Source organism: Myodes glareolus, chromosome 14 (genome assembly GCF_982192425.1).
Source record: "Myodes glareolus chromosome 14, mMyoGla1.1, whole genome shotgun sequence".
In the NCBI taxonomy this organism is placed as follows: Eukaryota; Metazoa; Chordata; class Mammalia; order Rodentia; family Cricetidae; genus Myodes; species Myodes glareolus.
Genome location: NC_142039.1, coordinates 31,130,495 through 31,142,503, shown reverse-complemented (window position 1 = coordinate 31,142,503; position 12,009 = coordinate 31,130,495). Strand labels below are relative to the sequence as shown.

Here is a 12,009-nt window from a genome sequence, read left to right as displayed (position 1 = left end):
CTAACTACTTTTGTACTATATACTTCTTGATCCGGAATGTTCAGCACTCTTGTGCTTATCAGTTAACTTACATTTCATATGAAGTTTCTGGGTTTTTACAGTATTGTTTAAGATATTTAAAGGTTTCAGGCAGTATCTTCAAAATAATTTCTCTTTAACCATTTTCATCAATAGACATCAATTCATGTGAAAATTCTTCAGACAAGATTCTCTTATTCTTCTCATCAGGTTCAAACATCCCCATGTCACCAGAGAGCACTGTCTAACTATGGGTAGCTCTGCTGGGGCTTGTTATCAGTGTTAGTGTTTATGTACTCCTCTGAAAGCACAATACTTGTGGTGTGCTCTTTTTAACTGGGCACCTGTTTTATGTCACTAATACCCCTCTAAGAAAATTAAACATATCCTATATATATATGATAAAGTGCGTACATCTTGAGAACAAGAAACTTTCCATAATTATACATCTACTTAATCAATAGTCAGGTCAAGACAATTTTTCCAACATTCAGGACACATCCATTATGTCATTTTTAATGATGATAAATATTTCAAAAGGAATATTACGTGGACATTCCATCAGCAAGGATTCCTTTTGCCTGTTATTTAGGCTCTTTTTTTTTTCAAGTATAACATATAAGGGTAACTGATGATAAATGTGTAATATAATTTGTTGTTGCCTTGCAGGGGCAAATTATTCTTTCTTATGTAATCTTAATATCTAATTAGAGGCAATATTTGAAATCCATTAAGCTGGAAAATGTCTTTAACAATCAAACATGCTCTAATACAGACTTGCCTAGTTGATAGAGTGTTTAAATCTTAGCAAACAAGCTTTACATAGCACGGTTATAGCTGTAGCTTGTCTTTAAACTCTTGTGATGACCAGGAGAGAACACTGGGCTTTGACTATATATATATGCTGCTTTCAAGAATTAACCACCTGAATGATTTGGATAAGAGACTTGAATGCCCAAACCTTTACTTTTTGTATTGTAGTTGGCTTAAAAGCACCACTAATCTTAGAGATTTGTTGTGTGTATTAAACCTAACATGAGTTAGTGAATGTTGAGATACTGTGGAAACTAAAATTACTTTGTTCATGTCCTGGTTTGAGCCATTAGACTTTATTAGGTTTTTTACAATCTTATTTGTTAGCTCTTACTTAGGTGAATCAAATTAAATACAGAATATAGTACAAAGTGTGGTTCTTTAAAGTAAATGTACAAGACTTCTACACACCCCATTGCATCAGAGATGGGTTTTACTAAGAGACCTAAACAAATATGAAGCAGATACTTGCATACAGTCATGTTACTCTTTTCTTTCACCCTATCTCATATATGTTTCATATGATTTTCTGCATTATGGCAGGAAATAAACTGTTTATCAACTCTATCATATATACTGCAGTAGTTCAGAAAAACTCATAATTTGGAGCCAGAAGGATGGATCAGCAGTTAAGGGTGTGTACCTTAACAAAGGACCCAGGTTCAGTTTCCAATACCCACACAGGGTAGCTCATGACCCCAGAAACTTCAGTTTCAAGAGATCCCTCTTCTGGGCTTTAATGGCACCCACATACACATTACAAACACACATAAACATACATAAATAAAAATAATAGTTGAAAATAATTCACGCCTTTATTTAAGAAATAATTGAGAAAGATTTAAACTCTATGAACTATTTTGGTTTGATAATGGTTACCAAAACCGAAGATACAAAAAGATTCACATGAACCTTCCATAGTTAGGCATTAGAGACCAGGAGAGAGCAATAAACAGACCATGTTCTTGTTGTTGGGGTCACTGTGATGAGTTGGTCTGGTACACACTGAGGATATCAAGCCTGTATTATCTGCCAAATTAAATTCACACCTACAATTCTGGTAGTCGCAGACTGTGAAGGCATCTAAACCATGGGGGTTACCAAAAGTTAATTCTACACGTTTGCATGTGCCTTTGATCTCCTTTAAAAATCTTTTCTATACATCAAAACAACCAAAGAACAGAGAGGCCAACCCAACAGCTCTCATGCTCGGAACAGTTATTCTGTGACTCTTAAAGCATTTCATGTTATGTGAGGAAATGCTACCTTTCCCAAGGATGGATGTTTTCACTGTAGAATCCTGGCAAATAGAACAGACTATTTTGTGAGGTGAGGTGGTGGAGAGAGAAAGAAAATGCCATCCTGCTTAAATCCATGCTTTGCCATTTGACCTCTGAAGGGTTTGTTTGACTCTCTAAGTTGGTGTACACATGCATTCTGGGAATTCAGTTGGGATAGAAATAACACTTAGGCAGTTTGACAAGACAGAGAGTCTCATTTGTCACTCTAAAAGCCCATTGTTGACTAAATAAATACTGTTTTCATTCTTATTAATACTCTCTACCTTGCTAGATAGGCATTCTGTTTGTTAACTTAAAGGCAGCAAGAGCATCCCCAAGCTTACCCATAACATTAAATTCTTCAGTCATTGGTACGGGGAGCAGGGTATGAAGGCAGGATAATCTCAGGAATCATGGCACAGGGTTGTGCCGCAAAGGTCTGTTAAGGACATTATTTGCACACATAAAGAAAAAAACTAGTACTTCAAATGCATCATTGAATATGTGGTCATTGTGTGTCTGCTGTGTGTGAGACAATCTCTTAGGATGCGAAGGTGGAGAAATGAAGAATTTTCTTTCTATTGTCATACCAGAGTCAATCTGTAAACACTTTTACCTGTGTTACTCCAGGACCAAAGAACCCATTCTATCTGCATCCCTTCTTCCCACTCCGTGCTCCATACAGCCATGTCTTCCTCAGACACCAGCCTCCCATCCTACTCCTGCATGCCCAGTGTCTTCTATTTCTGTAGAATAAACCTGAGCATGCAAGCTGGCTTCCTCAGGCACCACCTCATCCGTTCTCACCACACTGCTTTTTCTTGCTCATTTTGTGTGCTACCTCGGCTTTCCTGGAAACTCCGTACCTCTGCAGTGTGTCATGTCCCTTTTCCTTCAGGGTCATTGCTGCCATCGTTACTCTGTGGGATCAGATTCGCCACTTGCCTTCTTAATTCTCACTAAGTGCAGTAAATTCCTGCCCTTCTGGCTTCCATTTGTGCTAAGCAGGAAGCTAGGTACATAATAACCCTTAAAAAAAATACCTGACAAGTAAAGGAATGTATGAACCAATCAGATCCTGCTCTCAAAGAGCTCATGGTCTTAATAGAGAAGACAGGTAACAGACATTTAAAATAGTAAGAGCTGTAAATTGCAAATTTTTTTCATTCAAATAATACAGCCTTTAATTTTGTTTTTATTTTTGGGAAATTATCAAGGGGAAAAAATGTAAGTTTTTCTTTATAAGACACTCAGTCCCCCAAGATACTTCCCTGAGCCAGTGGAGAATGTATCAAACTTAGGACTTGGAAACTTCCAGAAATGATTATGAAGCCATACTGTCAAAAATTCTTTTAGTTTGACCTCATAGCGGCCCTGAACCTGAACATACAATATCACTGCAGTTCACCATAGTGTTAGCTGGGAGGATATCGGCACAGCATAAATTCTAGATGTTTAAAAGGAAGCTACTTGTTATGAAATTTTTCTGTTTTGCAGATGAGGATACTTACTTTTCACTGGCTCATGAATCTTAAATTTATATTTGGACAGGTTTCCAAAGTAAATGCTAAGTGATATAATTTGGATTATTAGATTCACATTTATAGTTTTAATGTCTCCCTTCAAAATGTAGTGTATTTGAATACTTATTGCTATTCTCTATGAGGAGGTATCAGAAAATTAGTCTGTTATAAGTTATCCTAGAAGGCTCAGGTTATGCTTGGCTTGTTGGGCATGGTAGAGACAATGAAAAAGAAATCCTTCAAAGCCCCAAACATCTCCGAGAATAGTGTCTGTCTAGAACTGAGAGTGTCTTTGTGTTATGATGTGTCTATATTGACCTGCTCCTGGTCCAGGATGATTACCCAGTTCCATGTATGTGTAAGTGGGCTATTTTAAGATGTGTTTTTGTTTAAAGAAGTTAACATTCAGGTGTTACAAAAACTTACATTGAGTCATGACTCATTACTCTAAGGGTGCTGTGTGTGTGTGTGTGTGTGTGTGATGAAAATACAGAACAAAGACTGATATGACGCCAAATTATTTGTTAATAGTATCATCATATTATTTGTTTATTTATTAAAACACCCAACACTGAGCATCACACATACACATGCACACGCCACATACTGATTACGTCACTCATAATTTTGTATTTTATATATAAAATGGCAGTCAAAATGCACAAATCTCATTGTTTTCAAGAATTACATTCTGAGTAGTGCAAAAGAGTTCTGTTTAATGTTCTGGGAGAGATGACTCCGTAGTTAAGAGCAAGTACTACTCTTGCAGAGGACCGCAGTTCAGTTCTCAGCCCCTGGATCAGGCAGCTCACAACCGCATGTAGCTCCAGCTCAAGGGGATCTGACACTTCCTCCGGGCTTGCTTAGGCACTGCATGCACATGTGCACATAACCACACACATGGCACAAAATTAAAAATAAATCTTTAATAAAAACAGGAATTCTATTTAGCTTCTCCAATCTCTGGTTTTAATTTTTAAAAAGAATTTATCTGTTGCTTCCCTTTTTGCCAAAGACCAACAAAGTTTGGATAAATCAATCCAGTTTACCACATCAGAATTCAGGCATATTAATTCACACTAAAGCCTTTGAATGAAATAAGGAAGCAGAGATAGCAGGGCGGTGGTGGTACACACCTTTAATCCCAGCCCTCGGGAGGCAGAGGTAGGCAGATCTCTGTGAGTTCGAGGCTAGCCTGGTCTACAATAGCTAGTTCCAGGACAGGCTCCAAAGCTACAGAGAAACCCTGTCTTGAAAAACAAACAAACAGAAAGAAAAAAGAAAAGAAATAAGGAAGCAGAGACTCGTGAAGTAATTAAAACAGAATGAAGATATGAAGAGGTCTAACTCATCTCATCTCTGATAGGATTTGCGCTGACTTTAAAAGTTTCCACACTGTATGTATCACAGTGCGTTAGTGTGGGGAGAACAATGTATCTGAGGAATTCAGCAAAAATTCCTTTAGTTTCGTGCGATGCTTCCGAATGCTTATGGAGCATGTCTGCTGTGTGGTGAGACATGCTCCGCCGCTTGTCTTACTTACATTTGCATAACCACTTTTAAGCAGGGAAACTGCATGATTTCAAACTCGAGTCTTCCAAAGTCTTTTTCATTACATTATGATTGAATTGTGTGAATTAACAATGTTTGCAACACATGAGTTAATAGGACAAGAGAAAATTAAGAAATTCTGAAGGCGATTTATCCAGTGTTTTGTTTCCCCTTCAGGGAATGATGCTACCTCAATTGTGAACTGTCTTCATATTCTGGGTCAGACTTTGGATGCAAGGTAAATACGCACATTTTTATCTAAATGAATTGATGTAATTATGACATATCTTGATTTTATTTTGGTTGTTTCATGAACACTTGATACAAGTACTTTCACTTGGTAGAAGTGAAAAGAAACTTTATAAATTATTGATACAGTGGCCCTTTGTTTTTACAATCATAAGGGTATTTAATCTTCAGATCATTTCTGTAGCAGCTGATTTTGTAACTGAGTTATCAATGAGAATAGCAATGCCAGCCAGACAACTCGTGGGGCCTTTTCAGTTCCTGGATGTGGTGGCTGAGCTTAATATTTATGACAATTTTGTTCAGAGCAAGAGAGGTGTAAAGTGACGTCTAAAATGGGCTAGGATATATATAGACCAAGTGAGCCCCAAGTCAGTGTGCTAGCTATTCTGCTCGACAAACCAGGAGTTCTGTCCAAGTACATCATCTCTTCAGCGTCGCTGAACAATCAATTTACAATCAATTTAGTTCTTAAATACAAATCTAGTTCCTTCATGTCTCTTATAGGGAATATTCTGTGACATTCCTTGGCTACATCCTTATGTTTAAGCTTTTATGTCTCTGTCATAAATGAGGGAGTTAGAGTGCACACATATACTCCCTTCCAGGAGCAGCAGAACTGGCATGTTGCTTCTGCAGAAAGCCAAACCTTTGCTGGCTTCTTTAGAAGCAGATGCGCTGCTGCACTTGGAAGTATAGAATGTTTTAGCACTATGCGTGATTGTTCAACTACAATCATTGTTTTTTTCATGCCTGTTGCCCAGAAGGTGTTCTTGTGTTGGAGATGAGCTTAGCCAACTGGCTGGAAACTTGCTTTTGTGTTGGCTATGAAATCCCAGACCACTGACAGAAAACATAAATTATTATTGCGTTCCAGGTCCTCCCTGATGTCAACAGTGAGGTCATTTGTGAAAACTGATCGGCCAAAGCATCATTCCTATGACTAGAGAGATATAGAAGACTTATTTTATAAAAAATGAAGTTAATAGTTGCGAAGGGAGGAGGGAGGTATTAAGGCCTTCCCTTCCCTTCCCTGAGCACTTATAGGCAGCTAATGGTTTCTAGAGGCAGGAGAGACATTATTTTTATTGGTGTAGCCACTACTAAGTTGCCCATGCACTTGTAAATAACCCCTTTCCCATGCTCTAGTAAATAACCCTTTAGAGACTCATTGGTTCACCATATCATATGTATATCACCATAATCATATGCATGTGCTCTTGTAAGCAAACACACACAAAAACATGGAAGTAGAACTTTTTGGAAAGACGGAGAGGCAGAAGAGAGGGTAATTGGAGGTGAACATAATCAAAATATATTATATTCATATGTGAAAATGTCATAAAACAATTCTATGTAATTAAATGTATACTAATCAAATTTTTTAAAGTTAAATATATTCTAGGTAGCTACTATAATAGATAGGTAGCATAGTGGGGCAGATTCTCTGCTTTGGTTTCTTGCTGTCAGAAAGTCCAATTTCTTCCTTCTCGACTTCCCAGGACTGTGATGAAGACGGGCCTGGACTGTGTGAAAAGTGCTCTCAGGGCCTTTCTGGACAACGCAGCAGAGGATCTGGAAAAGACAATGGAAAACCTTAAGCAGGGCCAGTTTACCCACACCCGGAGCCAGCCCAAAGGGGTGACTCAGATCATCAACTACACCACGGTGGCACTGTTGCCCATGCTCTCGTCCCTGTTTGAACACATCGGCCAGCATCAGTTTGGAGAAGATCTGATATGTATGTAAATCTGGTCCTTATGAACTGGCTTTTGAACTAGCACCATTGGGGTCATCCCAACATGCTTCTGCATGCAAATGTTTTTATTATTACAGAACAGCATTGATGGGTATTCAAATTATAGAAACCATTCTTATAGGGACAGGTCTGTGCCTCAAAGGCTTGGGAGTAAAGTCTCAGTTTGGGGTTGTATGTCCTGTGTTGTTGAATTCCACAAATCCATTGCACCTTTCCAGTGTTTAGTTTCCATTGATTTGGAACATAGCGCCATGCCACATTAAATGTTTCCAAATCATTTCTGAGTCCAACATAGATTGCTGATTGAACCACAAGGTATTCCATCAAATAATATGAAATATACTGGGTCAAATGCAGCATCTAGAACACTGGATTGTGACAAGCACAAATAACTCTGTTGATAGGTTTTAGTGTGATTTTGAGAGATATCTAATTAGCTGGTTTAGAACCAGAACTCTTAAGTTATTTTTAAAATTCTCCCCAGAATACCCAGGGTTATGTGGGCTGTCCTGACCTTTACAGTGCTCCTCATTTGAACATGGATTGAGCCAGGAGCTTTGGGGAGCTGACACAGAGCCTCACACTGTGTAGGTTTCCGAGGTGATGGACTGTACAATGTGAAGCTACTGTGGGGCCCAGTGGCTCTTCTGCTAGCACTGGCAAAACCTTAATTCTCACCATTAGAACAGTGCTGTGGCCTGGAGTGTAGATGGGAGAGGGTCTGATGTTAAAGGTAATTTCTTCCTTCTGTGTATGGTGTATCCCACCTGGCATGGAAGCAGGGTTGGAATTAGAAAGCCATATTTCTTAGCTTTCTTTGCTTTTTAAGCATGGCTTATTCAATAATCTAAAGAAATTCACTAGATCCTCTGTTTGATTTTTTTCTAACATCAAATACTGTAGAAAGGGAATGCAAAGACGGTTGAGTGATTAGGAGTATATATTTTTCTTGCAGAGGACCTGCGTTTAGCTCCCAAAATTTACTTCAGATGCCTGTAAATCCAGCATTAGGAGGATCCAGGCTTCTGGCCTCTGCAGACATCTGCACTAACATATACCTATCCACAGACAGACAGATAGGCATATTCCTAACTAAAAATAATTTTTAAAGTCTCCTAGAGAAACTTTTACCTGAATGTCAGATCATTGGGGATATCATTTGCGACTTATGGTAACAGACAGTTATTATATTTAACATTATGTGAACTAGAGTCCTTTTCCATGTGAACCTTTATAGAAGTTAGAATATTTTTTTCTCTCCATAACAACACTCATTGACATATATTCCTTGTCTTTCCAGATAGTCTTGTGCTTTGCATTATTCTTGGCCAAGGCCTTTCCCTTAACATTCAGAGAAAGACTATTAACAATGTTTCTGAGAATGTTCTAGACCAGTGTTCTCGACCTGTGGTTCGTGACCCCTTTTGGAATGAATTACCCTTTTATAGGGGTTGCATAGCATATACACTTCCTATCAGATGTTTACATTATGATTCATAACAGCAGCAAAGTTATAGTTGTAAAGTAGCAATGAAAATAATTTTATGATTGGGTCCCCACAACATGAGGAACTATATTTAAGGGTTACAGCATTAGGCAGGTTGAGAACCCTGTGTTCTAGATAATCAACACACATTCTTTAAAGTGGTCTCAGCTCCCTGTGTGCAAGGAAGAATTTTGAAAAGAAACTTTTGTGTTTTATTTTGTGAATGTGTTCTTATTTTTCATGTTCCAAAGTCTGATGAGGAATTCTGGGTTCAGCTTAAACTTTCTGTTATGTAAGTGTTTACTTCTCAATGGAGACTCTCTTTATTCTCAGTGGAGGATGTGCAGGTGTCTTGTTATAGAATCCTGACCAGCTTGTATGCCTTGGGAACAAGCAAGAGCATCTATGTGGAAAGGTAAGAGCCTACGACAGTCTGGTACTGACGACAACTGCACCTCGGAACTCTTTGTTTTATACATGTTTCTTACTTTTGAAGCAACCCAGATTAATCTGTCCAGTTTCTCAAGAGGAATTTGACAGTCTTTAAGAATTACTATAGGAAACCTCAGTGTAATTTGTCTTTTATTTAAAGACATATTATATAAATTTACATTTATATAATATATAAATAAGTATATTTAATATTATATAAATTTAAACTTAGAGCTTATAAATTATAAAGTTGCCAGCATTGTTTGTAACTTTGTATCAAAAAGACAAACTAAGGGGCTTCCAGAGTAAAGACCTGTTTAGACCCACAGCACTCACCTAAAAAGTCCAACATGGCAGCTCTTAGTTTGTAATTGCTGGGCCGAGGGGTGGGGGTAGAGGGGAAGAGACAGGAGAATCCTTGGAGCTTGACTGACAGCCCAGGCTAGATGAATTGATGGGTGTCAGGTTCAGTGAGAGGCCCTGACTCAAAAACGAGGATGGGGAATGATGCAGGAACTGAGTCAGTGTTGACGTCTGATCTCCAGATGTGTTCCCACATGCCTACCCCACCCACATACATACACAGAAAAATATAAAGTAAGCTGGAAGCTCACTAAAGCCAGCTTCGTTTGCTCACATTCCAGACGGAAGTGGGTCACCATTATCAATGCCATCAACAAAGAAACGAAGACTTGAAGTCAGCATTTGACCTGCTGTCTAGTCATGATTATTTTCTCCTAACCAATAATAATTCCAGAATTTAGAAATTCAGAGCTAAAAGCATTCATATGTGAAACAGTTACCTTGTTATCATGTAAAATAATGTAATATTTTATATTAATTTAAATCACATCTATAATACTTATATATTTCTTTTAGGGAGTTTATAATATACTTAAACTGCTTTCCTATCAGTCTTTCTTTGATGAACAACTGAAGATTTTTGACAAAGACATAAATTAAGAAATTTACTAATAAAAGGGAGAAGAGTGAAGGAGATACTATCAGACTTTAAACTCTGTCCACTATCAGTGAGACATAGTTTGACTTCTTAGATACTTTCTTCTTTTTATAAACGATAAGTCAGTAAATTTGCATAAATCATAATCAGTATTACTACTTCAACTTTTTACTCTTCTGAATCCACTTAGTTAGTATCAGAAATTCTCTCGTTGTTATTTTAAAAAGGAAAAGGGGGAAAAAGGGAAAAGATAGTCAGAGAGGGAAGAAAATGTTCTGACTTGTGAGTAAAGGTGCAGAGCTTCTCATTTTGATGACTTCTTGATCTTGTTAATCTGATTTTAAGGATATTGTTAATTGACAATTGAGCTTTTATTCAGTAGATCAAGATTTGGTCACCAAAGCATGTAATTCTTTTTTTCCCCTTGTAATATACAAAACTGAATTTCAGGTATAGTTTGTAGCAATATTGGTATCCCTCTTGTAGATTAAATCTGACAATTGTCATGTAACTTATTCAGTTATTAAGCTGGAAACAGTAAACATTTTGCCCTCGTAGGCAGCGATCTGCACTCGGAGAATGCCTCGCCGCCTTTGCTGGCGCCTTCCCTATAGCCTTTTTGGAAACCCACTTGGACAAACACAATGTTTACTCCATCTACAACACCAGGTCTTCACGGGAGAGAGCAGGTAACACAGAGCTACGCTTGGTTTTTGAGAAATGAAGCTGCGTCTTGATAATGTATATTTTTTCTGCAGTGTTTTTTATCCTTGGGGGTAGTAAGATTGTTTGTTCAGATGTTTTTACTTCTGAGAGTACAAGGTAAGGAATCAGTGTGCTTGAGTGAGGTTGCTCATGAGCCCAGGTTTCCAGAGGAACTTCCTTTCCTGAATTCTGGAGGGGGAGTGATTAGCTGCAAGGGGTAAGGTGTGGCTGATTTCTTACCTTAATCAATAGATGGGGTTGTGTATGAATAATAAAAACCCCAGAGACAGATATTGGGCTCAACATGAAGATCAGAAAAGCAAAGCAGTCAGCCACTGACTCTTACCTCTTTGAAATCTTCAGTCTGAAAGAGAGTGAGTTCCTGTCTCTTCCTGTTGGGATTAAAGGCCTGCACCACCTCTGTCTGGCCTCTATGACTAACTAGTGTGGCTGCTGGAATTACAGATGTGTGCAACCACTATCTGGTCTGTATGGCTGACTAGTGTGGCTGCTTTGTACTGACCTTCAGGCAAACGTTATTTATTAAAATACAAATGAAATATCACTACATGAGGTAGTTGATAATTTGATGCAATCTATGCATATGTGGACTCAACATCACATAATTGTAATCTTTTGTATGGCTGACCATGCAGAGGCATAGATAGTATATAGAGGGTTTCCTATAATTCAGTAGTTTTTAATTTTCTCCTTCAGTTTATGAGCTATGAGGCTCTTTGTTCTCAAGTGTTTTAATTTAGCATTCGTTTTTAAAAATGTGTTCTTCCTCTAACGTTTCTGAAGGAAAATTTGTTCAATTCTCCCAAGTTAACGAGCCACACGCAAATGAATACTCTACCGAAGCAGACAAAATAATGAGCAAATACGAAGAAAATAAGTTGATCTGTGTTCTTACTGAATTGTCTTACAGTAAGCCAGGAAGGGTCATGGTATCATTATTAATTCCATTAATGGATTTATGCCCCTCATTGTTCTTTTTAATTTTTAACATTTATTTTGTATCTGTGTGTTTTGTGTTTGAATATATGTATGTGCATGTATACACATATATACACATGCCCACTGTTCATGCCAATGTGTCCTCCTAAGGTCCACAAGCTTGTGTGTATATTCAGTGTGTCATAGATGCACAATCCATGTGTGGTAGCCCACACAGGAGAATCAGATTGTTTGTTGTGTAGACATTCCTATTTTTGCTCTTGATTCCAACTAAA

At 37.9% G+C, this 12,009-nt stretch overlaps 1 protein-coding gene across 1 annotated transcript in view; it reads left to right on the top strand.

The window, feature by feature from the left end:
- Window positions 1-12,009, top strand: part of Ryr2 (ryanodine receptor 2) — a 569,025-nt gene that overhangs the window by 445,971 nt on the left and 111,045 nt on the right. Inside the window, exons 64-67 of the mRNA XM_087896432.1 lie at window positions 5,363-5,423; window positions 6,934-7,172; window positions 9,010-9,091; window positions 10,628-10,758. Coding sequence (XP_087752558.1) covers window positions 5,363-5,423; window positions 6,934-7,172; window positions 9,010-9,091; window positions 10,628-10,758 — 513 coding nt within the window. The remainder of the gene's footprint in view (window positions 1-5,362; window positions 5,424-6,933; window positions 7,173-9,009; window positions 9,092-10,627; window positions 10,759-12,009) is intronic.